Here is a 24797-nt window from a genome sequence, read left to right as displayed (position 1 = left end):
AGTGGTGTAGTCTCAGCTTACTACACCCTTCGACTCCCTGGTTCAAGCAATTCTCCTGCCTCAGCATCCCGAGTAGCTGGGATTACAGGCGTGCACCACCATGCCCGGCTAATTTTTGTATTTTTCGTAGAGACGGCGTTTCACCATGTTGGCCAGGATGGTTTCGATCTCCTGACCTCTTGATCCGCTGGACTCAGCCTCCCAAAGTGCTGGGATTACAGGCGTGAGCCACCGTGCCCGGTCATATCTAAACATTATAGAACACAGAAAATTGTGAAAAGTATAACGAAAAATTCACTGACTTTCACCAAATGGAGATTTACAAGATAACAATTTCAGTATTACTATCTTACAGTCTTTTTCTTCTATAAATGTTAGCATTGTATTTGAAACCAGTCACACACATAGTCAGGCATACCTTGGAGATATTGAGGTTTCAGTTCCAAACCACCACAATAAAGCAAATATTGCAGTAAAGCATGTTACATGCAGGTGGATCACTTGAGCCCAGGAGGCTTGAGGCTGCTGTGAGCCAAGATCACGCCACCATAGTTCAGCCTGGACAACTGAGTGAGACCGTGTCTCAAAAAAAAAAAAAAATTGTAAGGTTTAATACAATTTTCTCTGTTTCTTACATAAGCCATTCTTAGGCAAGAAAAAAAAATTCTTTGTGAACACATGATGTTACGGATTCATAGACTCTCATCCTTGAAAGAGGCCTTAAGTTTGACATAGCTTTTTTTTTTTTTTAATCTTATACTTCAGTCTCCACATGGTTTGGTGGATTCACTTAAGGAGAAGTTAAATTCCTGTTTTGTCTTTTGACAGATCTATTAAATTATTAGAATGGTTTCTGTTCTTTGGCAGATCTGTTAGAGTAAAATTTCTTTTCCCTATGGCTTCATACTTTTGTCCTTGTTTTGCTTCCTGAGATCACACCAATTTGATTCCTCTTCCTGACAACGGTTATGCCCTTCCTGCATTGATTTTTAAAATTTCTTCTACATTTCACATAAGCATAATTAAAATCTTTACTTAAATTATTAATTTTACTGGTAATTATTTCTCATTCACTTCTACTTTAACACTTTTTTTTTTTTTTTGAGACAGGGTCTTTCTTTGTGGCCCAGGCTGGGTTGCAGTGTTGTAATCACCGGTCACTACAGCCTGGATCTCCTGGGCTCAAGTGATTCTCTTGCCTCAGGCTCCCATGTAGGAGGTATACAAATGTGTGCCACCACATGTGGCTAATTTTTTCATTTTTAGTAGAGATGAGGTCTCTCTCTGTTTCCCAGGCTGATCTTAAACTTCCAAGCTCAAGTGGTTTTCCCAACTCGGCCTTTCAAAGTTGGCCAGACTGGTCTCGAACTCCTGACCTCATCCACCTCGGCCTCCCAAAGTGCTGGGGTTACAGGCGTGAGCCACTGTGCCTGGCCAACATATTTTAAAGTTAGATAGCCAACTTGAACCAGAAGCTCATCTGTGATCCAGCCAGAATAAACCAATATCCTTTACTTCCTTCATTCTTATTGTGTATTCTCATAGTATTATGTAATAGTCTTTTAGAAAACATGTTACAGTATGTGATTGATTCAAGATTTTTTTCTAAACCTTTAAAAAATGAAAAAATATAGCATTGCTAAACCTTGTCTTCTTATTCAGTACTACTATAATTGTGTTTTAGACCAGGTTTTTCAATCTCTTTTAGAATGCAAGTTGTGTCCACACATTCCTAGCCCTCTCAAGTTCATATCCATCAAAGCTCTCAGTATGTCATCTGTAGTTTCATCTATGTCATTTATAAAAGTGTTGAATTGGTAATTTAAGATTCTTAAAATCCTTAAAGTTTAAGATTTCTTTAGTCCTGGATATTATAGAAAAAAAGTTTTGAAATAAACATCAGAAGAAATTTGGAAAGTAATTTTATTGATAACTTTATTTTCAGATTTCTAGTTTGGAATAGAAGTCAAAGTTTTTATCGTCTGTATTACTTTTTCTTTGTTTTCAGGGATCCATCTGTCTCTAAGTCTGTAGAACGAATCTTTAAAATCTGGGAAGATAGAAATGTATACCCAGAAGAAATGATTGTGGCATTGAGAGAAGCTTTGAGTAAGTGTCTTTTTTCTCTCCTAAAATTTTGAGTCAGTCTTTACAATTACGTAATTTTATAGATCTGGTCATGTTGTATAATAGTGAAAAATTAAGTTTTGAATCTAGCCCTATTTGTTTAAAATTAAATACTTATGAGAAACCTAGATCTGTTTGAATTAAAATGTAAACAGAATTGGTTTTAGGGATGGGGTTGGATTTTGTTTTTTAGTGACTACAAAAGTCAAGCATATTAAGTGGTGATAGCCATCTGGTTATTCTCCTGCGTTTGCGTTGAGTGTTTCAAATGGTTCATTGTTTGTGTTAATAAATACTGCCCTGTGCCCTTACTGTTGGTTAATTTTTCACAGGGTGTCATTTCTTACTAAGCTGTTTGGTAGTAAGCATATATCAGCAGTCTTTAGACTGTCTTTTGATTTAGATTTACAGTAAGTTGTGTACTGTTTTGTTAAGAGGAATTTAATTCTTATGTATTATATGCTTGTAATTAAGTTATTGAATAGAAGTTGGTGATAATCTGCTACCATGACCGTCATTTGACTAGAAATTTGCTTTAAAAATGGCATCTTCTAAGAAGCTGTTAAATTCTTCATTTTAATTTGTTCATTGGTATTTTTAAGCCTCCTTCCCTATTCTTTTCAGAATTGGTAATTTCACTGATGGTAAAAATCGTGTTTATTTGACAGCTTCTTAGATCGGGTAGGAATTTCTGTTTTTTCATATAAATGAAAGAAAAGGAAAGAAAGAAACAACACACAGTCTCGGATTGCCTTTTTTCATGCTGCAACTTTGGCACTGAAGTGGACAGACAGAACAGCTTCCCATAATGCCAGATTGCAAAAACTGAAATGTTTTCCAGGTACCACTTTCAAAACTCAGAAGCAGCTGAAAGAAAATCTGAACAAACAACCGAATAAGCAGTGGAAGAAATCACAAAGTAAGGAACAAAATCTCAACTAATATAAAATTACCTCCTCTTTTTGGAGCAGAAGAAAATGTAGACCATTTGACATCGTACCTGGCATAAACCATGGGCAAGCCTGTTTTCCAGGCCTGGGAGGCTCCCAGTGACCTATGCTAAACAAGCCATCATGGAGTTACTTCTAAAAAAAAAAAGCAAACAAAAACTACACTTTAAAACAAAGGAAATGCAGAAAAGGGTTTAATTGAGTGAAGATTCAAGAGTAGTTGGGGGATTGAAAGAAGAAAAAAATACTTGATAGTGTCCAGGCTAATTTTCAGGTTCAAGGATCTATGATGTTAGAGGCAGCTGGCATTAAACAACAGATCTGAAGAGGAGACTAGGCATTAAGAAGCATTTCTGTGGGAACCATGAAATCTCCAGATTTGGGAGATATACTCTACCAAATTAGACGTGGGCCTCAGATCCTGGCCAGAAGCTCATTCTGTAATGGGAGCTCCTGTTGTATTTATCATATTTACCCAGCATGAGATCAAGGGAATGGAATACTGCATGTGATAGGCTGCTCTGGGCAAACTGAGGAATATTGAGAGAGACTTGAAGGTATGGAGGGAGCAAAGTAAAAGACAGTGAGAATTGGGAGGTGAAACAAGACACTTGGGATGGTTTTGCTCCAGCGAGCATATGATATCCATCATGATTAAGGGAGTCCTCAGACATCCTTTTGGTCATAAGTTGCATGCTTAGGAACAACAAGAGTCGTCATTTCAGCCAAAGTTCAACCACAGTGTTAATATACCTAGAAGTTTCCTTGCCTATTTTTGCTATGAATTGAGTCAGCAGAAAAAGAAATTCAAAGGATAAATATATAGGAATAGAATTATTTGTCACTAATTTTCTTCAGCCAGTGCTCAGGATTAATTGGATGTCCTGTTCCTGAACACTCTTAATTTGAGGTATTTAGATCCTCTTACACCCACACTAGGAAAAAAAGGTACTTGATGTATCTCGGTGTCTCCAAATCAATAATTCTAGGACTTTATGACTTCAAAGGTCTGTTGGAGGTAAGTAGATTAGGTCTGTCTAAATAGCATATTTTTACATTGACCACATTTAGGAGTGTTCAAATTTCCTAGTCCATTATTTATTTTAGGAATTATGACTTAAATGTGCATGTTGCCATATGTTCAGAGTATATCCTTAACTATAGAGCTAAAATTTTTCCTATTAGTCAACTTTTTGTGTCTGTATTCTTAATGACCTTTTGTTTAATTCCAACAGCATCTACAAATCCAAAAGCTGCTCTCAAGTCTAAGATAGTTGCGGAATTTCGAGTAAGTTACAGAATTTGTTTAATATGGCAAAGTATTATTCACCCCTTTTGTATTATAGTTTCCTGTATAGTCCAATAAGATTTATTTGTATTCAGTTACACCTGTCATGTTTTAAACATGTGGGAACTGTTCTAAAGGAACCCAGATTGGGATTAGATTGCTTGGCGTTTTATGTGTTCCCCTAATGGTAGAAATAACCTTCTTCCAGTTTATCTATTATCAGCTGAGTTCTGTATTCAATTTATGCCAGCAAGAGAATTTATTTTCATGTGAAACTCTTTCTAAATTAGAATTTGCTTACAGAAGGCTATGTTTATGTAATTAAAATTTAAAGAGGCTTTATAAGTGGACCTTTGTCTGTTTTAGTCTTAACTCTGTGTCCATAAATTAGCTTTGTATAATTAAGGAAAAGGATCTTTTAAAGTCTATAACTAAACATGGTTTTGACATGAGAATTGATCATTAATATCTGTGACTGTGAGAAAAAGTGAAAAGTTTTTTCCTCCCAGGGTTTTTGTTAAGCTTTAGGGTTTTGTTTTTGTTTTTGTTTTGTTTTGTTTTATAAAACAAGGAGAGATAGAATGAGAATAATTGAATGATCTTGTAAATGGAATATGACTCTGGTCTGTGTTTAGTCTCAGGCCCTAATTGAAGAGCTGTTGCTATACAAGCGCTCAGAAGATCAGATAGAACTGAAGGAAAAGCAGTTGTCAACTATGAGGGTGGATGTGTGCAGCACAGAAACTCTCAAATGCTTAAAAGGTAATGCTTACATCCTTTTAGAATAAGTCAGATTTTCTTTCTATCTGTCATTTTTCCGGTAATCATACTGGTTTACCTCATAAGGAGATCCTTGGGTAGAAAGTAGTTGTGGCACCTCTGGTTTCCCAGGTAGTTGTTTCATGCATATAAATTTTGTAAGTAAATTCTGTCTTTCTCATTTCTTGGTGTATTGGGTTATATATAGACAGTTGTATTTCACATGTGTGGTTACTTGGTATGGGTATGCTCTTCAGTGAAGTTACTCTAATGCCTCATAAAATCTAGTTAGATCATCTCTTTTCCTTGCATTGTAAATTGTAAATCATACTAATAATTTATTATAATGTAAGCCTCATGAAGGCAGAAATTATATTGATTTGTTCATTGCTATACCCTGGCACCTAGAGCAATGCTTGGCACATAATAGATATTTGATGAATATTTTTGAAATAATAAGTAAATGACTACTAGCTATTAATTTTGGCACCAATTTTATTCCTGTACCATACTTTAAATTTAGCAGACCAGACACAGTGCCTATAATCTCAACTCTTTGGGAAGCCAGGGTAGGAGGATTGCTTGAGACCAGGAGTTTGAGACTAGCCTGGGCAACATAATGAGACCCTGCCTCTACAAAAAAATTAAAAAATTAATGTGCTGGGGGGCACACACCTGTAGTCCTAGCTGCTCGGGAGGCTGAGGGAAGCAGATTGTTTGACCCCAGGATGTCGAGGCTATAGTGAACTGTGATCATGCCACTGCACTCCGGCCTGGGTGACAGAAGAGACCATCTCTAAAGAAAACATTTTTTTAAACAAATAATTTAACATATATTATCTAATTCAATTCTCATAACAGAAAACATGCTAAAAGTCTCTGTTTTATCACATGAGAAATCTGAGGTCTTGTAAGGAGATTAGTAGCTTGCCCAAGTTACACAACTGATAAGAGGCAAAGCCAAAATTTATACTCACATCCAAAGCCATATTCTGCCAGCCACTGGGAAAGAAGTAGATGTACTGAATTATCACGAATCTTTTTCAGATAGAAAATAACTTTTATTGTGTGCATACAGAGGTCACTTTATTTTTACTTTTCTGAACGTTACTTTTCTTGTTTAAGAGATAACATCTTTGGCTCAAGCCTGTAATCCCAGCACTTTGGGAGGCCGAGACGGGCGGATCACGAGGTCAGGAGATCGAGACCCTCCTGGCTAACACGGTGAAACCTCGTCTCTACTAAAAAATACAAAAAACTAGCCGGGTGAGGTGGCAGGCGCCTGTAGCCCCAGCTACTCGGGAAGCTGAGGCAGGAGAATGGCTTAAACCCGGGAGGCGGAGCTTGCAGTGAGCTGAGCTCCGGCCACTGCACTCCAGCCTGGGCGACAGAGCGAGACTCTGTCTCAAAAAAAAAAAAAAAAAAAAAAGAGATAACATCTTACTGCCTTCTGTAATGCAAAAGTTATGGTATAAGTGAATAGAATTGAGCTTCATTCTGTTATTCCTAAGTAAGTAGCAGTGTAGAATCCAATTTGTGAAGAAAATAAGTAATCAGCAAACTCTTTTAGTTGAACTTTCTTTTCTTTACCTTAATTACAAGTGCCTTCACTCTGGCAGGTTCACATGAGTCTGTTTTGTAAAGAATTTTAATAATCTGTTTTGTGATTTTGTAATCTGGAGAAGCTTCTTTAAGATAAAATTGTTAGGCCAGGTGCGGTGGCTCATGCCTGTAATCCCAGCACTTTGGGAGGCCAAGGCAGGCAGATCACGAGGTCAGGAGATCGAGACCATCCTGGCTTACAGAGTGAAACCCCATCTCCACTAAAAATACAAAAAATTAGCCGGGCATGGTGGCGGGCGCCTGTAGTCCCAGCTACAGGCTGAGGCAGGAGAATGGCGTGAACCTGGGAGGTGGAGCTTGCAGTGAGCCGAGATCGCGCCACTGCACTCTAGCCTAGGTGACAGAGCGAGACTCCATCTCAAAAAACAAAAAAAGAAAAGAAAGAAAAGAGATAAAACTATGAAACTAAGAGTATTGCACAGTAAGGCAGCAAGAGTATGTTCACAAAGAGAGGTTTTCTTGAAAACTCAAAAGACTAAATTTTTTTTTTTTAATCCTGAAATGAATACTTCCCATGTCATTTTAGATAAAACAGGTGGGAAGAAGTTCTCCAAAGAATTTGAAGAGGCAAGCTCCAAGCTGGAAGAATTTGTGAATGGATTAGATAAGCAGGTGAAAAATGGACCCTCATTAACAGAAGCACTGGAAAATGCTGGAATTTTCTATGAAGCACAATACAAAGAAGTAAAAGTGGTGGCCAATGTAAGTAATAATTAAAGCTGTCTTATACTGAATGCTTGTTACTATGTTTCAGAGATTATTAACATGCATTATCTAACTGTTAGGATAAGCATTTTTTATCTCATCGCAGATGAATAAATTACTTTTGGGATAGATGTTTTAATCCCAGCACTTTGGGAGGCTGAGGCAGGAGGATTGCTTGAGTCCAGGACTTTGAGACCAGCCTGGGCAACATAGTGAAACCCTGTGTCTAGCAAAAAAGTTCAGAAATTAGCTGGGTGTGATCTCAGGCTGCAGTGAGCTGTGATCATGTCACCACAGCCCAGCCTGGCCAACAAGAGTGAGACCCGTCTCAAAAAAAAAAAAAAGAAGAAGAAGAAGAAATTACGAGGATTAGTAACCTTGTATAAGGTAATATAGCTAGTGAGTGGTGGTGGTAGAATAAGACCTGGGTCTGTTTTTTTTGAAACAGAGTTTCGCTCTTGTTGCCCAGGCTGGATGGAGTGCAGTGGTGCGATCTCAGCCCGCCTCAACCTCCGCCTCCCAGGTTCAAGCAATTATCCTGCCTTAGCCCTGCTGAGTAGCTGGGATTACAGGCATGTACCATCGTGCCTGGCTAATTTTGTATTTTTAGTAGAGATGGGGTTTCTCCTTGTTGGTCAGGCTGGCTTCAAACTCCCAACCTCAGGTGATCCGCCTGCCTCGGTCCCACAAAGTGCTGGGATTATAGGCATGAGCCACCGCGCCCAACCAGGGAACTTCTTTTTATTCCCCCAAGAAAGGGAGAGAGGTAATAAGTGGGCATGTGTCTAATGACCTCTGAAAGAAACTGTTTCATAATGAATTTTTTTTTTAAGTTTTTTTTTTTTTTTTTTTTTTTTTTTTTTGAGACGGAGTCTTGCTCTGCCGCCCAGGCTGGAGTGCAGTGGCCGGATCTCTGCTCACTGCAAGCTCCGCCTCCCGGGTTCACGCCATTCTCCTGCCTCAGCCTCCCGAGTAGCTGGGACTACAGGCGCCCGCCACCTCGCCCGGCTAGTTTTTTTTGTATTTTTTAGTAGAGACGGGGTTTCACTGTGTTAGCCAGGATGGTCTTGATCTCCTGACCTCGTGATCCGCCCGTCTCGGCCTCCCAAAGTGCTGGGATTACAGGCTTGAGCCACCGCGCCCGGCCTTTTTTTAAGTTTTAATCACTGTGTATGGTCATGAAAGTATATGGTACTGTAGGTCCCACCAATCCTACTTCCTAGAAGTGATCCCTTTTTTTTTTTTTTTTTTTTTTTTTGAGACGGAGTCTCGCTCTGTCGCCCGGGCTGGAGTGCAGTGGCTGGATCTCAGCTCACTGCAAGCTCCGCCTCCCGGGTTTAAGCCATTCTCCTGCCTCAGCCTCCGGAGTAGCTGGGACTATAGGCGCCCGCCACCTCGCCCGGCTAGCTTTTTGTATTTTTTAGTAGAGACGGGGTTTCACCGTGTTAGCCAGGATGGTCTCGATCTCCTGACCTCGTGATCCGTCCGTCTCGGCCTTCCAAAGTGCTGGGATTACAGGCTTGAGCCACCGCGCCCGGCCACCGAAGTGATCCCTTTTAATGCATTTGCTATTTTTTTTCTGGCATTTGCTTCCATACATATAAATGATTTGCCTATATTGTTCTTTCTTGATTTATCCTATTTTAGAAATAGCTGTTAACTTCTTGATACGACAGATGTGGATTTAGCTTATACTCACCCACCTTTCTCCTTCTCCCAATTTTATTGTATGATTGTTTTAAATCTGTTATCTATAAATTAAAGGACTGTATTTACTATTTTTTGACCATTAACACTAGACTCCCTACTTCGTAAAATTTGGGTAGTAGTATCCCTATTTGCTCCCATTAGTTTTCATCTATCTACCCTTCAATTTTCCAACTTCAATCAACTATATTTACTTTTTTTTTTTTGAGATGGAGTCTCGCTCTGTCACCCAGGCTGGAGTGCAGTGGCACTCTCTTGGCCTCACTGCAACCTCCGCCTCCTGGGTTCAAGTGATTCTCCTGCCTCAGCCTCCCGAGTAGCTGGGATTACAGGCGCATGCCATCATGCCTGGCTAATTTTTGGTTTTTTAGTAGAGACAGGGTTTCACCGTGTTGGACAGGCTCGTCTCGAACTCCTGGCCTCAAGTGATCCACCCGCCTCGGCCTCTCAAAGGGACAGGACCGTAGGCATCAGTCACCGTGCCCAGCCAACTATATTTACTTCTGTATTGTCAAAGTTGGTAATATTTACATTCTATTCTGTAATCATACTTAATTCTTCTTTGCTACTCTAAAGGTTCGAAAACAATTTTTTTAAAAGCTTACATTATAACTCTGTAAACATTGTTCATTGCAAGGTTTTCTGGTAACTATAGTTGTACTAGAAGTTTTGGTTTTTTCCTAGAGTTTTGTTTTCTCTTTGTTTGCCCTTGCATAGACTTTTTAAATTCTCTGTCACATCAGCTATTCTGAATTCCCTTTTCCCCTGGGACCTCCCTACCTGAATTTTCACTCCCTGTCCCCAGTTTAGGTTATTCTCTAAGTCTCAGGCTGAAATAGCTCTTAACTGTTGTCCTGAGTTGAGTCCTCTATTTTCCAGATTCCATGTCTTTTTTTCTTGGTTTCTCTCATTGTACTGGAGCATTCTCAACTAATTTCCCAAAAAAAGTGTTTGTGAGAGAGAAATTTTGTCTGTCCTTATGTTTAGAAACGTCTTAGCCTGGGCACAGTGGCTCATGCTTGTAATTCCAACACTTTGGGAGGCTGAGGTAGGAAGATCACTTGAGGCCAGGAGTTCAAGATTAGTCTGGGCAACATAGTGAGACCCTTCTGTACATTAAAAGAAGAGAGAAAAGGAAAAATAAATTAAGATGTCTTAGATCATTTATTTTCTACCCCCGCGCAACCCTGAATTGACTAATGGATAAGCAGATTGATTTTCAGGACATGTATACATTTAATACAGTAAATGTCCTTATAAGTTGCATCTCATGATTTTTTATATTTAAGTATATCTTTTGCAAACAGCATATAATTGGATCTTGTTTTAGTTTTATTTATTATTATTTTTTATCTAGTCTGAAAATCTTTGACTTTGTGGTGTTTAGTCTACTTATTGATATGCTTGGGTTTAAGTCTACCATCTTTCTATTTTTCCTGTGTGTCCTTTTCTTTGTTACTCCTTTTCTGCTTTTTTTTATTAATCAAATAATTTTTAGATTCTGTTTTATCTCCTGTTTTGCTTGCATGTACTCTCTCTTCCTCTCTTCCTTTCTCCTTCCCTTTTCCTCCCTCCTTTCCTCTCCCTCCCTCCTTCTTTCTCCCTCCTTCCATCTCCCAGATTTCATCTTTTGATAAGGATGATTAGATTAGGGCCCATCCTGATGACCTCACTTAACTTGATTACCTCTGTAGAAATCCTGTCTTCAAATAATTCTGGGGTTCTAGGGGTGAGGACTTCAACATATGAGTCAGGGGGTGCAGAGGGAGATAATTCACCCATAACATGGCTTCATGTTTTTTATACATTTTCAAAAATTCTCAGCTGTTGATCTCAATTATTGTTTCTGTTTCATCTCCCTCCTCTCCTCTTGGAACTCACATTAGTATGTATATTAGATCTCATTGTTGTGTTCCAAATGCCTTTTTTTAGTCCTTTCTGAATTTTCTTTTATTTCTCTCTCTGCTTCCTTCTAGATATTCTACTAACTAGTCTTGTAATTCATTAATATTTTATTCTGTTAGGCTGGGCACGGTGGCTCACGCCTGTAATCTCACCACTTTGGGAGGCCGAGGCGGGTGGATCACGAGGTCAGGAGATCGAGACCATCTGGCTAACACGGTGAAACCCTGTCTCTACTAAAAAATACAAAAAAATTAGCCGGACGTGGTGGCGGGGTCCTGTAGTTCCAGCTACTCGGGAGGCTGAGGCAGGAGAATGCCGTGAACCCGGGAGGCGGAGCTTGCAGTGAGCCAAGATCGCACCACAGCCTGGGAGACAGAGTCAGAGTCCGTCTCAAAAAATATATATATATATATATATATATATTATATATTATACATATATTTTATATATATATATATAGTTTCTGTTGAATCTTATCTATGGTTAAACCCATCTATTCTTAGTTGGTTTACTTTTTGGTTCTAGAATTGCCACTTCAATTTAGAGACGAGTCTCACTGTGTCACCCAGGCTAGAGTGCAGTGGCGCGATCTCAGCTGACTGCAACCCCCGCCTCCTGGGTTCAAGCAATTCTCCTGCCTCAGCCTCCCGAGTAGGTGGAACTACAGGCGCCCACCACCACACCAGCCAATTTTTGTATTTTTAGTAGAGACGGGATTTCGCCATATTGGCCAGACTGGTCTCAAACTCCTGACCTCAGGTGATCCACCTGCCTCAGCCTCTTAAAGTGCTGGGATTACAGGCATGAGCCATCGTGCCCCTCCAGTTGTAGTTATATAATCAGGAAATTAATTGATACTTTGACACACTTATAATCTAATCCTCAGAACCTATTCAAATTGGCCAGTTTTTATAGGAAAAGATGCTATCCAGAATCACAAGTTGCATTCGGTTGTCATCTCTTTATTTTCCTTTGATCTGAAACAGTTTCTTAGCTTTCTCCTTGATTTTCATGACCTAAATGTGTTTGAAGATTACAAGTCAAATATTTTGTGTAATGTTTCCCAGTTTGAGTTTATTTGATATTTCTTTGTGATCAGATTGAGATTATGCATCTTTAGAAGGAATATCACAAAAGTGATTCTGTGTTCTTCATGTTTTGTCTCGTCAGATGGCATACAAGTTTGGTTTATCTCACTACCTGGAATGTTCCCCTTGATATTCTGATTAATGTGGCATCTTCCATGTTTGTCCATTATAAAGTTTGCCCTTGGTAATTGTTATGGGTTAAATTATGCACCCCAAAAAGATGTGTTGAAGCCCTAACCTCCAGTACATGTGAATGTGGCCTTATTTGGAAATAGGGTCTTTGCTGATATAATCAAGTTAAAATGAGTTCACTGGGATGGGCCTTAATCATCCAATATAACTGGTGTCCATATAAGAAGAGGGAAACTGGCTGGGTGCAGTGGCTCACACCTGTAATCCCAGCACTTTGGGAGGCCGAGGCAGACAGATCCCTTGAGGTCAGGAATTCAAGATGAACCTGGCCAATATGGTAAAACCCTGTCTATACTAAAAATAGTAAAAATTAGCCAGGCATGGTGGCGGGCACCTGTAATCCCAGCTACTTGGGAGTTTGAGGCAGGAGAATCACCTGAACCCAGGAGGCAGAGGTTGCAGTGAGCCGAGATCACACCATTGCACTCCAACCTGGGCAAGACAGCAAGACTCTGTCTCAAAAAAAAAAAGAGAAACTGGAAAACTGGACAGAAGCACAAGGAGAACATCATGTGACAACATAAGCAGATATTGGAGCGATGCAGCTACAAGCCAAGAACATCAAGGATTGATGGGCACCACCAGAAACCAGGAAATGGCAGGAAAGAATTCTTCCCAGTGTCAGAGAGAGCGCAGCCTGCTGACATCTTAATTTTGAACCACTAGCCTTCAGAGACAATAAATTTCTATTGTTTTAAGCCACTCATTTTGTAGTACTTAATTAACCACTGCCCTAAGAAACTAATATACCAATTAATGAGTGTTTGTGAGGAAGTATTTTGAAACTATGTAAATATCTTGTTCCTTACCAGACTTTCGATGTATTCATTTATTTATATGAATGGACTTGAATCCTGTTTACTCACTGTTTTAATTCATTATTACTAATATTTACGTTGATGCTCAGATTGACAAAGATTTGGTCAATGTGAGCTCCTTTCTGTGTTCTTTTGACATATCCCTTTATTTATTTATTTATTTTTTTGTAAGACGAACTTTCGCTCCTGTTCCTCAGGCTAGAGTGCAGTGGCACAATTTTGGCTCACTGCAACCTCTGCCTCCCAGGTTTAAGCAATTCTCCTACCTCAGCCTCCCAAGTAGCTGGGATTACAGGCATTCGCCACCATGCCTGGCTAATTTTGTATTTTTAGCAGTGATGGGGTTTCACCGTGTTGGCCAGGCTGGTCTTAAACTCCTGACGTCAGGTGATCCACCCGCCTCTCCCTCCCAAAGTGCTGAGATTACAGGCGTGAGCCACTGTCCCCGCCTTTTTACACTTCTAATTGCTTTTCTAACAGTGTAAAGCCTTGCTCCCTGTCTTCAATATATTTACTTTTTTCTTTTTTTTTTTCCCGAGAGGGAGCCTCGTGCTGTCACCCTGGCTGGAGTGCGGTGGCACAAATCTTGGCTCACTGCAGCCTCCGCCTACCAGGTTCAAACGATTCTCCTGCCTCAGCCTCCTGAGTAGCTAGGACTACAGGCGCATGCCACCACGCCCAGCTAATTTTTGTATTTTAATAGAGTCGAGGTTTCACCATATTGGTCAGGCTGGTCTTGAACTCCTGACCTCATGATCTGCCTGCCTTGGCCTCCAAAGTGCTGGGATTAGAGGCGTGAGCCACCGTGCCTGGCCTTAATATTTTTACTTAATCAGTTGTGGCCAGTCTCCCAGCACTTCCATCTCTCTCCAGCCACCTTTATGGATTTTCTTTTTATCCTGCTTATACTCCAACATCCTTTGCAATTCCTCCCTCCTATGCAGACATTTTTCTCATTTTTGGGTCCATTCCCTCTAAGCCACTGAGTTTTTTCCCTCAGCTCCAGCTAATGAGTTTAGGACTGAATTGTTCACAAATGAAGGGAAAGAAATTTTTCACTGTTTTCATGAGCATATTAATCATAGCTGTTTGGGTTTTGTCATATAGTTCCAATATTGGCTTCACCTGTTATGGGTATATTCGTGGTGTTTGGTGTTTTTGTTTTGTTTTGTTTAGTGCCCAGAGGTAGTTGCTAATGTAGTGTCTGCATTTTCTTTTTAGCTATTTAGACCTATCTCTTAGCATGTCTGCTAATTTTTTATTGAATGCTGAACATTAAAATATTATGGAGTCTCTGGATGATTTTTCTCCCTCCAGAGACAGTTCACCCTTCTTTTGCTAGGCAGATGTTGAGGCTGATCATATTAATTAAATCTGAAACCTAACTGACTTGAGGCTGAATTGCAGTTTGAGCAAGCCCTGCTTCTGGAATGTAGATTTTTCCCACAGAGAGCCTGGAATGACCACCAAGCCCCCTTCTCCGTGGCATGATTTAAACTCTCTAGTCCTTGTTTCCTCATCACCATGAGACCACTGCTTTTTTGAAGATGTTCTGCTTGGCTTCTTCCCTCTCAAGCAGCTCAGAATTCAGCAAATATCATGAAGGAAAAATTGTTGAGCCAGTTCTCTCTTTCCTCTTTCATCAGAATCTTGGCCTTTCAGGTCTCTAATTTTTGCCTGTTAAGATCAGCAAGACTGTTAAAAACTCTGCTTTTTTCTCTTTAATAGTGGCCCTCTCTTGTCCTTTTTGCCTTAATTCTCAGCTTCTTGCCTAGCTCCCCAGAATCAGCAGAACCCTAAGAGAAAATAATGTCAGCTTAGCTCTCCATGCTTTCCCTCTGATAGTATTTGCCACTTAGTTTTTGGTAGCCTTAGCACTCTCCAGTACATTCAAACAAGTGTGTCTATGTATCTGGCTTTTCTACTTGTTCTTGATGAGAGCATTAGTCTACTATAAGCTACTCAGTTATATCAAAACCAAAAAGCTAGATTCTAATGTGTTCGTATCTTTTAAAAAATAATGCTTCTTGGCTGGGCACAGTGGCTCACAGATGTAATCCCAGCACTTTGGGAGGCTGGGGCAGGCAGATCACCTGAGGTCAGGAGTTCGAGATCAACCTAGCCAACATGGTGAAATCTTGTCTCTACAAAAAATACAAAAATTAGCCAGGAGTCGTGGTGTGTGCCTGTAGTCCCAGCTACTTGGAGGACTGAGGTAGGAGGATCACTTGAACCCGGAAGGCGGAGGTTGCAGTGAGCTATGATCGTGCCACTACACTCCAGCCTGTGTGATAGAGTGACACCTTGTCTGAAGTAAAATAAAATAAAATAAACGTTCTTGAATTTACAAAACAAAATGATAACACAATCTAATGGTCATTGACTCTCAAAAAATGAAAAATTCAAAAGATAACTTTAAAACATTAGCAATTAAGATCATCAGGACATCTATAGGAATTAAGCCAAGTGGTCAGTATTAACATCAACAGTGGAAAGTCATATTGATTGTATGTGCCCTTGATATGGTGTGATCACAGTAGCAATTTACCTCTGTGGCCTTCCGCCGAAAAACTTTACCCCAGTCTAGTCATGAGAAAAATATCAGTCAAATCTCATTTGACAATCTACAAAATACCTGACCAGTACTGTTGAAAACTGTCAAGATCATCAAAACCAGTGAAAGTCCAGGCCGGGCACGGTGGCTTATGCCTGTAATCCCAGCACTTTGGGAAGCCGAGGCGGGCGGATCACAAGGTCAGCAGTTCAATACCAGCCTGGCCAACATGGTGAAACCCTGTCTCTACTAAAAATACAAAAATTAGCCAGGCGTGGGGGCGCGTGCCTGTAATCCCAGCTACTCAGGAGGCTGAGGTAGGGGAATCACTTGAACCCGGGAGGCAGAGGTTGCAGTGAGTCAAGACCGCGCCACTGCGCTCCAGCCTGGGTGACAGAGCAAGACTCCGTCTCGAAAAAAAAAAAAAAAGAAAATTCAGCAAAGTGTCACAAACAAGAGGAGTCTAAGGAGAAAGGAGACATGACTACTAAATGTTCTGTGGTATCTTGGATGGGATCCTAGGTTAGAAAAGGACATTAGGTAAAAAAAAAAAAAACACTGAGGAAATCTGAAGTATGGACTTTTCATAATTATCAATATTGGTTCATTAATGTGACAAATGTATCATACTAATATTAGATGTTAATAATAGGGAAAATTGGATATAGGGTATATAGGAACTATCTTTGCAATGATTTTCTAACACCTAAAACTTCTTTTACAACAAATTGTATTTTTGTTTTGAGATAGGGTCTCTCGTGGCCGGGCGCGGTGGCTCAAGCCTGTAATCCCAGCACTTTGGGAGGCCGAGACGGGCGGATCACAAGGTCAGCAGTTCAATACCAGCCTGGCCAACATGGTGAAACCCTGTCTCTACTAAAAAAAATACAAAAAACTAGCCGGGCGAGGTGGCGGGCGCCTGTAGTCCCAGCTACTCGGGAGGCTGAGGCAGGAGAATGGCGTAAACCCGGGAGGCGGAGCTTGCAGTGAGCTGAGATCCGGCCACTGCACTCCAGCCCGGGAGATAGAGCGAGACTCCGTCTCAAAAAAAAAAAAAAAAAGAGATAGGGTCTCTCTTTGTCACCCAAGCTGGAGTGCAGTGGTGTGATCACTGCTCACTGCAGCCCTGACCTCCTGGGCTCAAGCAGTCCTCCTACCTCAGCCCCCTGAGTAGCTGGCACTACAGGCAGCTGGGACTACAGGCACATGCTACCATGCACAGCTAATTTTTTATTTTTTTGTAGAGACAGAATCTCACTGTGTTGCCCAGGCTGGTCTTGAAATCCTGGCTTCAAGTGATCCTCCTTGCCTCAGCCTCCCAAAGTGCTGAGATTACAGACATGAACCACCAGACCCAGCCCCTGTTTTTTAAAACAATAGCCTTTGACCTCCCAGGCTTTGTTTTATTTTTGGATTTGATTATTATTATTTTTTTTTTTTTTTTGGTCTGTCTCATTCTTGCTGTATCTCCAGTACCTAGAAGATACATTTAGGTTTTCAATAAATACTGGTTGGTTGGATAGATAAACAGGAGCAAGGGAATAGAAAATACAGATAACTGCTAGGTTTCTAACTCAGGCAACTGTGTGGATGGTAATACTCACTTAGGGAGTATAAAAAGAAGAAACCAGAAACTCCTGCATGCTTGACAGATGATATTATCATGTTTTGTGCCAGCAATGTACGTGGTTAATAATAATCAGAAAATCTAATCAGAGTCAAAATGGGTGGCCAGAGATGGTAGTGTATGCCTGCAATCCTAGCATTTTGGGAGGCTGAGGTGGGAGGATCACTTGAGCCCTGGAGTTCAAGACTAGCCTGGATAACATAGCAGGACCTCATCTCTCATTTAAGAAAATAAAATTTTATTTAAAAAAAAAAGAGGGGGGCGGCCAAGCACGGTGGCTTAAGCCTGTAATCCCAGCACTTTGGGAGGCTGAGGCGTGTGGATCACTTGAGGCCAGGAGTTCGAGACCAGCCTGGCCAACATGGTGAAACCCCATCTCTACTAAAAGTACAAAAATTAGCCAGGCATGGTGATGTGTTCCTGTGGATCCAGCTACTTGGAAGGATCACTTTAGCCCAGGAGGCGGAGGTTGCAGTGAACTGAGATCATGCCACTACACTCTAGCCTGGGTGACAAAGTGAGACTAACTTTTTGGTCTTTTTCCAAGGAGTAAACTCCTTTTTTCTCTTTTAGGCATATAAAACCTTTGCTAACCGAGTAAACAATTTAAAGAAGAAGTTGGATCAATTGAAGTCAACCCTTCCAGATCCTGAAGAATCACCAGTTCCTTCCCCAAGCATGGATGCTCCCTCCCCGACTGGTTCTGAGTCTCCTTTTCAGGGAATGGGAGGTGAGGAATCCCGGTCACCAACCATGGAGAGTGAGAAATCTGCCACACCTGAACCCGTGACAGATAATCGTGATGTGGAAGACATGGAACTCTCAGATGTGGAAGATGATGGGTCAAAAATCATTGGTATGTCCTTATGTGATTAATAGACAACTTATTCCTTATCTATTTTGCCTTCCCAACAATGAATACGTCACAGGCAGGTATTAAAAGATAGTTCATTTCTTAAAAGATAGACCACCAAGGTAGCATTATAGTCTCTAGAGCAGTTGTTGAGGATTTGATATGCCAAATGTGTTAAGAATCATTGCTCGTTATCTGCATTGTTAAAATGGTAGCTACTAGGCCATGGGCAGTGACTCATGCCTGTAATCCCAGCACTTTGGGAGGCCGAGGCAGGCGGATCACCTGAGGTCAGGAGTTCAAGACCACCCTAGCCAACATGGTGTAACCCTGTCTCTCCTAAAAATACAAAAATTGGCCGGGAGCGGTGGCTCAAGCCTGTAATCCCAGCACTTTGGGAGGCCGAGACGGGCGGATCACGAGGTCAGGAGATCGAGACCATCCTGGCTAACATGGTGAAACCCCGTCTCTACTAAAAAATACAAAAAAAAAAACTAGCCGGGCGACATGGCGGGCGCCTGTAGTCCCAGCTGCTTGGGAGGCTGAGGCAGGAGAATGGCGTAAACCCAGGAGGCGGAGCTTGCAGTGAGCTGAGACCCGGCCACTGCACTCCAGCCTGGGCGGCAGAGCAAGACTCCGTCTCAAAAAAAAAAAAAAAAAAAAAAAAAAAAAAAATACAAAAATTATCCGGGTGTGGTGGCAGGTACCTGTAATTCCAGATACAAGGGAGACTGAGGCAAGAGAATCACTTGAACCTGAGAGGCAGAGGTTGCAGTGAGCTGAAATCATGCCATTGCACTCCAGGCAGGTGACAGAGCGAGACTCCATCTTGGGGAGATGGTGTGGGGAAAGTAGCTACTAGCTACCTGTGGCTAAGCATTTGAAATGAAGATTGTCCAACTTGAGACGTGCTGTAAATATAAAATACACATTGAGGCCAGGTATAGTGGCTCATGCCTGTAATCTCAGCACTTTGTGAGGGTGAGGTGGGCAGATTGCTTGAGTCCAGGAGTTTGAGACCAGCCTGGGCAACATAGCGAAACCCCGTCTCTACAAAAAATATAAAAATTAGTCAAGTGTGGTGGCATGTGTCTATAGTCCCAGCTGCTGGAAAGGTTGAGGCAGGAGAATCACTTGAGCCTGGGAGGCAGAGGTTGCAGTGAGCCAAGATCATGTCACTGCACTCAGCCTAGATGACAGAGAGAGACCCTGTCTCCCAAAAAAAAATAAAATAAAATAACACCAGACACATTGGAGTCCAGAAACTAGGCCGAGCACGGTGGCAAAAACTTAATACTCTCCCAAAGAGTTAAAATATCTTTTTTTTTTTTTTTTGAGACGGAGTTTCGCTCTTGTTGCCCAGGCTGGAGTGCAGTGGTGCCATCTCCAGCTCACCGCAACCTCCGCCTCCTGGGTTCAAGCAATTCTCCTGCCTCAGCCTCCTGAGCACCTGGGATTACAGGCATGTGCCACCACACCGGGCTAATTTTGTATTTTTAGTAGAGACAGGGTTTCTCCGTGTTGGTCAGGGTGGTCTTGAACTCCCAACCTCAGGTGATCCGCCTGCCTCAGCCTCCCCAAGTGCTGGGATTACAAGCGTGAGCCACCGCGCCTGGCTTAAAATATCTCATTAATAATTTTTATATTTATAACTGAAATGAAAATATTTGGGATATATTAGGATGGATAAAATAGATTTTTTAATTACATGTTTCTTTTTATTTGTTTGTTTTTAAGAGAGAGTCTCCCTATGTTACCCAGGCTGGAGTGCAGTTGCACAATCTCAGTTCACTGCAACCTCCATCTCCCGGGTTCAAACGATTCTCCTGCCACAGCCTCCCGAGTAGCTAGGACTGATTTTAGGTGCATACCACCACACCTGGCTATTTTTTGTATGTTTAGTAGAGACGAATTTTCTCCATGTTGGGCAGGCTGGTCTCAAACTCCTGACCTCAAGTGATCCGCCTGCCGCAGCTTCTCAAAGTGCTGGGAGGTGGACTTGAGCCACCATGCCTGGCCCTGGTTCTTTTTTTTTTTAATTTGGCTGCTGGAAAATTTAAACTTACATATGTGGCATATGTGGCTTAAATTGTATTCATGTTAAATAGCACTGTTTTGGGATGAGGGGTCACTTATACTGGAATTCCTTATTCTCTGTCACTTTTGACCATCAAGAATTCCAAAGTCAGTTTGTTAATCACACTTTCAGAAACAACCTGAATTGGTGAATTGTTTCTCTTGTATCCCCAGCCTTTATAAATCTTATTAGATAATTTGACTCCTGTTGAATTTAATGCATTATTGATATAGCCTTTAAAACATTAAAAAGAATTATTCAAGGTGATCAAGAGTTAAAACGTTGTAGTTTCAAATTAGTTAGTGCCTGATTGCACCCCCCAATAGGGCAATTTCAGGAAGCCAGAGGAAAATACAGTGAATACTGTAGAGGTTCTGTTTCTAAGAACAGAAGTTCTTGGAAAGTTCTCAGGTTAATAACATACTTCTTCAATTGTACAAATTTAACACACAAATACTAAGAAAATGCAAAGGAATCACTGAAAAGTAAGATACAAGATACATCCTGGAAATTGCTTTTTTTTCTTGTTTTTTGTTTTTTTTTTGAGACAGGAGTCTCGCTTTGTTGCCCAGGCTGGAGTGCAGTGGTGCAATCTCGGCTCATTGCAACCTCTGCCTCCTGGGTTCAAGCGATTCTTGTGTCGCAGCCTCTGTAGTAGCTCGGATTATGGATGTCTGCCACCACACCCAGCTAATTTTTTGTATTTTCTGTGGAGGCAGGGTTTCACCATGATGACCAGGCTGGTCTCGAAATCCTGACCCCATGTGAGCCATTGTCCCCAGCTGGAAATTGCTTTTAAGCAGATATTAAAGGTGGGAATTATCATAAATTACAAAGAGTATGACTTTTTCAAAAAAGCATGAAGTGAGTCGTTGTTTTCTCTAAAGTAGTGCCTTTTCCCCCAAATCCAGAAATATTAGGACATGTTATTTCATATAGGAAGCAAAGTCTGGAAAGTAGTAGGATGTAATATCTCTTTTCTTTGTTGAAACAGTTGAGGACAGGAAGGAAAAACCTGCAGAGAAATCAGCTGTATCCACTTCTGTACCTACAAAGCCAACAGAAAATATCTCAAAGGCCTCTTCATGTACCCCAGTGCCTGTGACCATGACAGCAACTCCACCTCTTCCAAAGCCTGTGAATACTTCTCTTTCCCCTTCCCCAGCATTGGCTTTGCCAAACCTGGCTAATGTGGATCTGGCAAAGATCAGTTCCATCCTTAGCAGTTTGACGTCAGTCATGAAAAATACTGGTAAGTAAGCCCAGTAAAGAGGATAAAAAATTAGTTTCCATCTTTTTAAATTGAATCATAATCTGTTTTGGGGAGGGTTGTTGTAATTGTTGCTGTTGTTGTTTAGACAGAGTCTCACTCTGTCTCCCAGGCAGGAGGACAGTGGTGCAATCTTGGCTCACTGCAACCTCTGCCTCCTGGGTTTAAGTGATTCTCCTGCCTCAGCCTCCCAAGTAGCTGGGATTACTGGCACCTGCCACCACACCCAGCTAATTTTTGTATTTTCAATAGAGACGGGGTTTCACCAAGTTGGCCAGGCTGGTCTCAAACTCCTGACCTCAGGTGATACACCCATCCTCGGCCTCTCAAAGTGCTGGGATTACAGGCATGAGTCACAGTGCCCGGTCTGTCATTGATTTTTTTTTTTTAATTAATTTTTTTTTTTTTTTTTTTTTTTTTTTAGATAGAGTTTCAGTCGTGTTACCCAGGCTGGAGTGCAATGGTGCAAACTCGGCTGACTGCAGCCTCCATCTCCCAGGTTCAAGCAATTCTGCCTCAGCCTCCCAAATAGCTAGGATTACAGGCATGTGCCACCATGCCCGGCTAGTTTTGTATTTTTGGTAGAAATGGGATTTCACCATGTTAGCCAGATTGGTCTTGAACTCCTGACCTCAGGTGATCCACCCATCTTGGCCTGTCAAAGTGCTGGGATTAGAGGCGTGAGCCAGCGCACCCAGCTAAATTAGTTGTTAAATTAAAAAATAAAACAATCCAATAATGGGTCATTATAGAAAAATTAGAAAATAAGCAAAGAGAATGAAGTAAATATCTAGGCCAGGTGTGGTGGCTCATGCCTGTAATCCCAGCACTTTGGGAGGCCGAGATGGTAGATTACCTGAGGCCAGGAGCTTGAGACCAGCCTTGGCAATATAGTGAGACCCTATCTCTAAATAAAAAATGAAAAATGAAAAAAAAATTTTAATAAATATCTATAATCCCGTTACCCCAAAGGAACCACTTGTGTTTACCCTTAAAAGTATATGTGTATATGAATATTTTGGAGAATTAAATATTTGTAACAATTTTTTAAAAAGTAATTTAAGTATGTTGCATATACTGTTTCAAAACTAGCTATTTAAAAGTTAATTACATATCTTGACTGTTTTTATGAATCATTAAATATTTACATCATTTTTAATAGCTGCATAGCATTTGGTAACTTATCTAATCCTTTATTATTAGGCACTTAGTATGTTTCCAGTTTTTTACTGTTATGAAGAATACTGTAGGGCCAGGTGTGGTGGCTCACGCCTGCAATCCCACCACTTTGGGAGATGGAGGCAGGTGGATCACTTGAGGCCAGGAGTTCAAGACCAACCTGGACAACATCGCAAAACTCCATCTCTACTAAAAAAACAAAAATTAGGCCAGGCGTGGTGGTTCACGCCTGTAATCCCAGCACTTTGGGAGGCCAAGGCAGGCGGATCAGCTGAAGTCAGGAGTTCGAGACCAGCCTGGCCAACTTGGTGAAACCCTGTCTACTAAAAATACAAAATTTAGCCAGGCATGGTGGCATGCACTTGTAGTCCCAGCTACCTGGGAGGCTGAGGCAGGACAATCGCTTGAACCTGGGAGGTGGAGGTTGCAGTGAGCCAAGATCACACCACTATACTTCAGCCTGGGCGACTGAGCAAGACTGCGTCTCAAAAAAAAGAAAAAATTAGCCAGCTGTGATGGCACGTACCTGTAATCCCAGCTACTCAGAAGGCTGAGGCATGAGTATCATTTGAACCCAGAAGGCAGAGGTTGCAGTGAGCCAGGATCAAGCCACTGCACTCCAGCCTGGGCGACAGAGCAAGACTCTGTCTCAAAAAAAAAAAAAATACTGTAAATGATAAAAATTTTATGAATAACCCTTTGAAAGAGCTAAGTGTATAACACTTTTTAATGTAATTTTGTTAATTATTTTTTATTTTTTTGAGAAAGAGTCTCGCTCTGTCCCCCAGACTGCTGGAGTGCAGTGGCACAATCTCAGCTCACTGCAAGCTCCGCCTCCCGGGTTCACGCCCTTCTCCTGCCTCAGCCTCCAGAGTAGCTGGGACTACAGGCGCCCGCCACCTCGCCCGGCTAATTTTTTGTATTTTTAGTAGAGACAAGGTTTCACTGTGTTAGCCAGGATGGTCTCGATCTCCTAACCTCATGATCCGCCCGCCTCAGCCTCCCACAGTGCTGGGATTACAGGCGTGAGCTACCATGCCCGGCCGTTTATTTATTTATTTTGAAACAAGGTTTCACTCCATCACCCAGGCTGGAGTGCAGTGGTGCAATCATGGCTCACACTGTAACCTCAAACTTACGGGTTCCAGTGATCCTCCCACCTGAGCCATTGAGTAGCTGAGACCACAGGTGTACGCCAACACATCTGGCTACGTTTTGTGGGTTTTTTGATAGAGACAGCATCCTACTATGTTATCCAGGCTGATTTTGAACTCCTGGGCTCAAGCGTTCCTACCATCTTGGCCTCCTAAAATGTTGGGATTACAATCTTGAGCCACTGCACCCAGCCCGAAAGGGATACCGTGTAGTCCCAGCTACTCGGGAGGCAAAGGCAGGAGGATCATTTGAAGCCAGGAATTCCAGGCTGTGTAGTTCACTGTGACCACGCCTGTGTATAGCCACTGCACTCCAGCCTGAGCAACACAGTGAGACCACATCTCAAAAACTAAATAAAAATAAATAAAGTCTTTTAATATATTATGACTAAATTGATATCCAAAAAAGTGCTATTTTATATGACTAATATATGAAAGTTTCTGTTGTTCCTTACCTTCTCCAGTTACTTGCCTTGTGGAGTCTACAAATCCAACCTTAAAAAGTTGTTTAATTTCCATTTCTTCTATGAAAGATGTTAAAAATTTTTTTCCTTTGCTTATCACTTATGTTTCTTTGTGAAATATCTGTTCATATTTTTTATCTTTTTTTAAATATCAAATGTTTTTCTCTTTATATATTTTATTTCCAGTTAAAGATCAACCCAGTGTTTTAAAATGTAAAAATATAAAGGAAATTTCTTAAATAATCTCATTTTAAAAGCTGTTTCAGGCCGGGCGCCGTGGCTCAAGCCTGTAATCCCAGCACTTTGGGAGGCCGAGACGGGCGGATCACAAGGTCAGGAGATCGAGACCATCCTGGCTAACACGGTGAAACCCCGTATCTACTAAAAAAATTCAAAAAATTAGCCGGGCGAGATGGCGGGTAGTCCCAGCTACTCGGGAGGCTGAGGCGAGAGAATG

At 41.3% G+C, this 24797-nt stretch overlaps 1 protein-coding gene across 4 annotated transcripts in view; it reads left to right on the top strand.

Annotated features, from left to right (window-relative positions):
• The window catches only part of RPRD2 (regulation of nuclear pre-mRNA domain containing 2), a 126059-nt gene that overhangs the window by 86886 nt on the left and 14376 nt on the right, over positions 1–24797 (top strand). For 2 of the 4 annotated variants that reach the window (XM_033198255.1, XM_033198257.1), the window contains exons 3-9: positions 2009–2109; positions 2969–3046; positions 4313–4365; positions 5001–5127; positions 7274–7449; positions 17917–18199; positions 21268–21525. In XM_033198255.1, the coding sequence (XP_033054146.1) occupies positions 2009–2109; positions 2969–3046; positions 4313–4365; positions 5001–5127; positions 7274–7449; positions 17917–18199; positions 21268–21525 (1076 nt within the window). The remainder of the gene's footprint in view (positions 1–2008; positions 2110–2968; positions 3047–4312; positions 4366–5000; positions 5128–7273; positions 7450–17916; positions 18200–21267; positions 21526–24797) is intronic. The other 2 variants (XM_033198258.1, XM_033198256.1) reach the window with 1 other exon arrangement.

The sequence above is a fragment of the Trachypithecus francoisi genome, unplaced genomic scaffold, assembly GCF_009764315.1.
Source record: "Trachypithecus francoisi isolate TF-2019V2 unplaced genomic scaffold, Tfra_2.0 Lachesis_group5, whole genome shotgun sequence".
NCBI lineage: Eukaryota > Metazoa > Chordata > Mammalia > Primates > Cercopithecidae > Trachypithecus > Trachypithecus francoisi.
The sequence above is the reverse complement of the archived record's forward strand: the minus strand, read 5'-3'. Positions and strand labels throughout refer to the sequence as shown.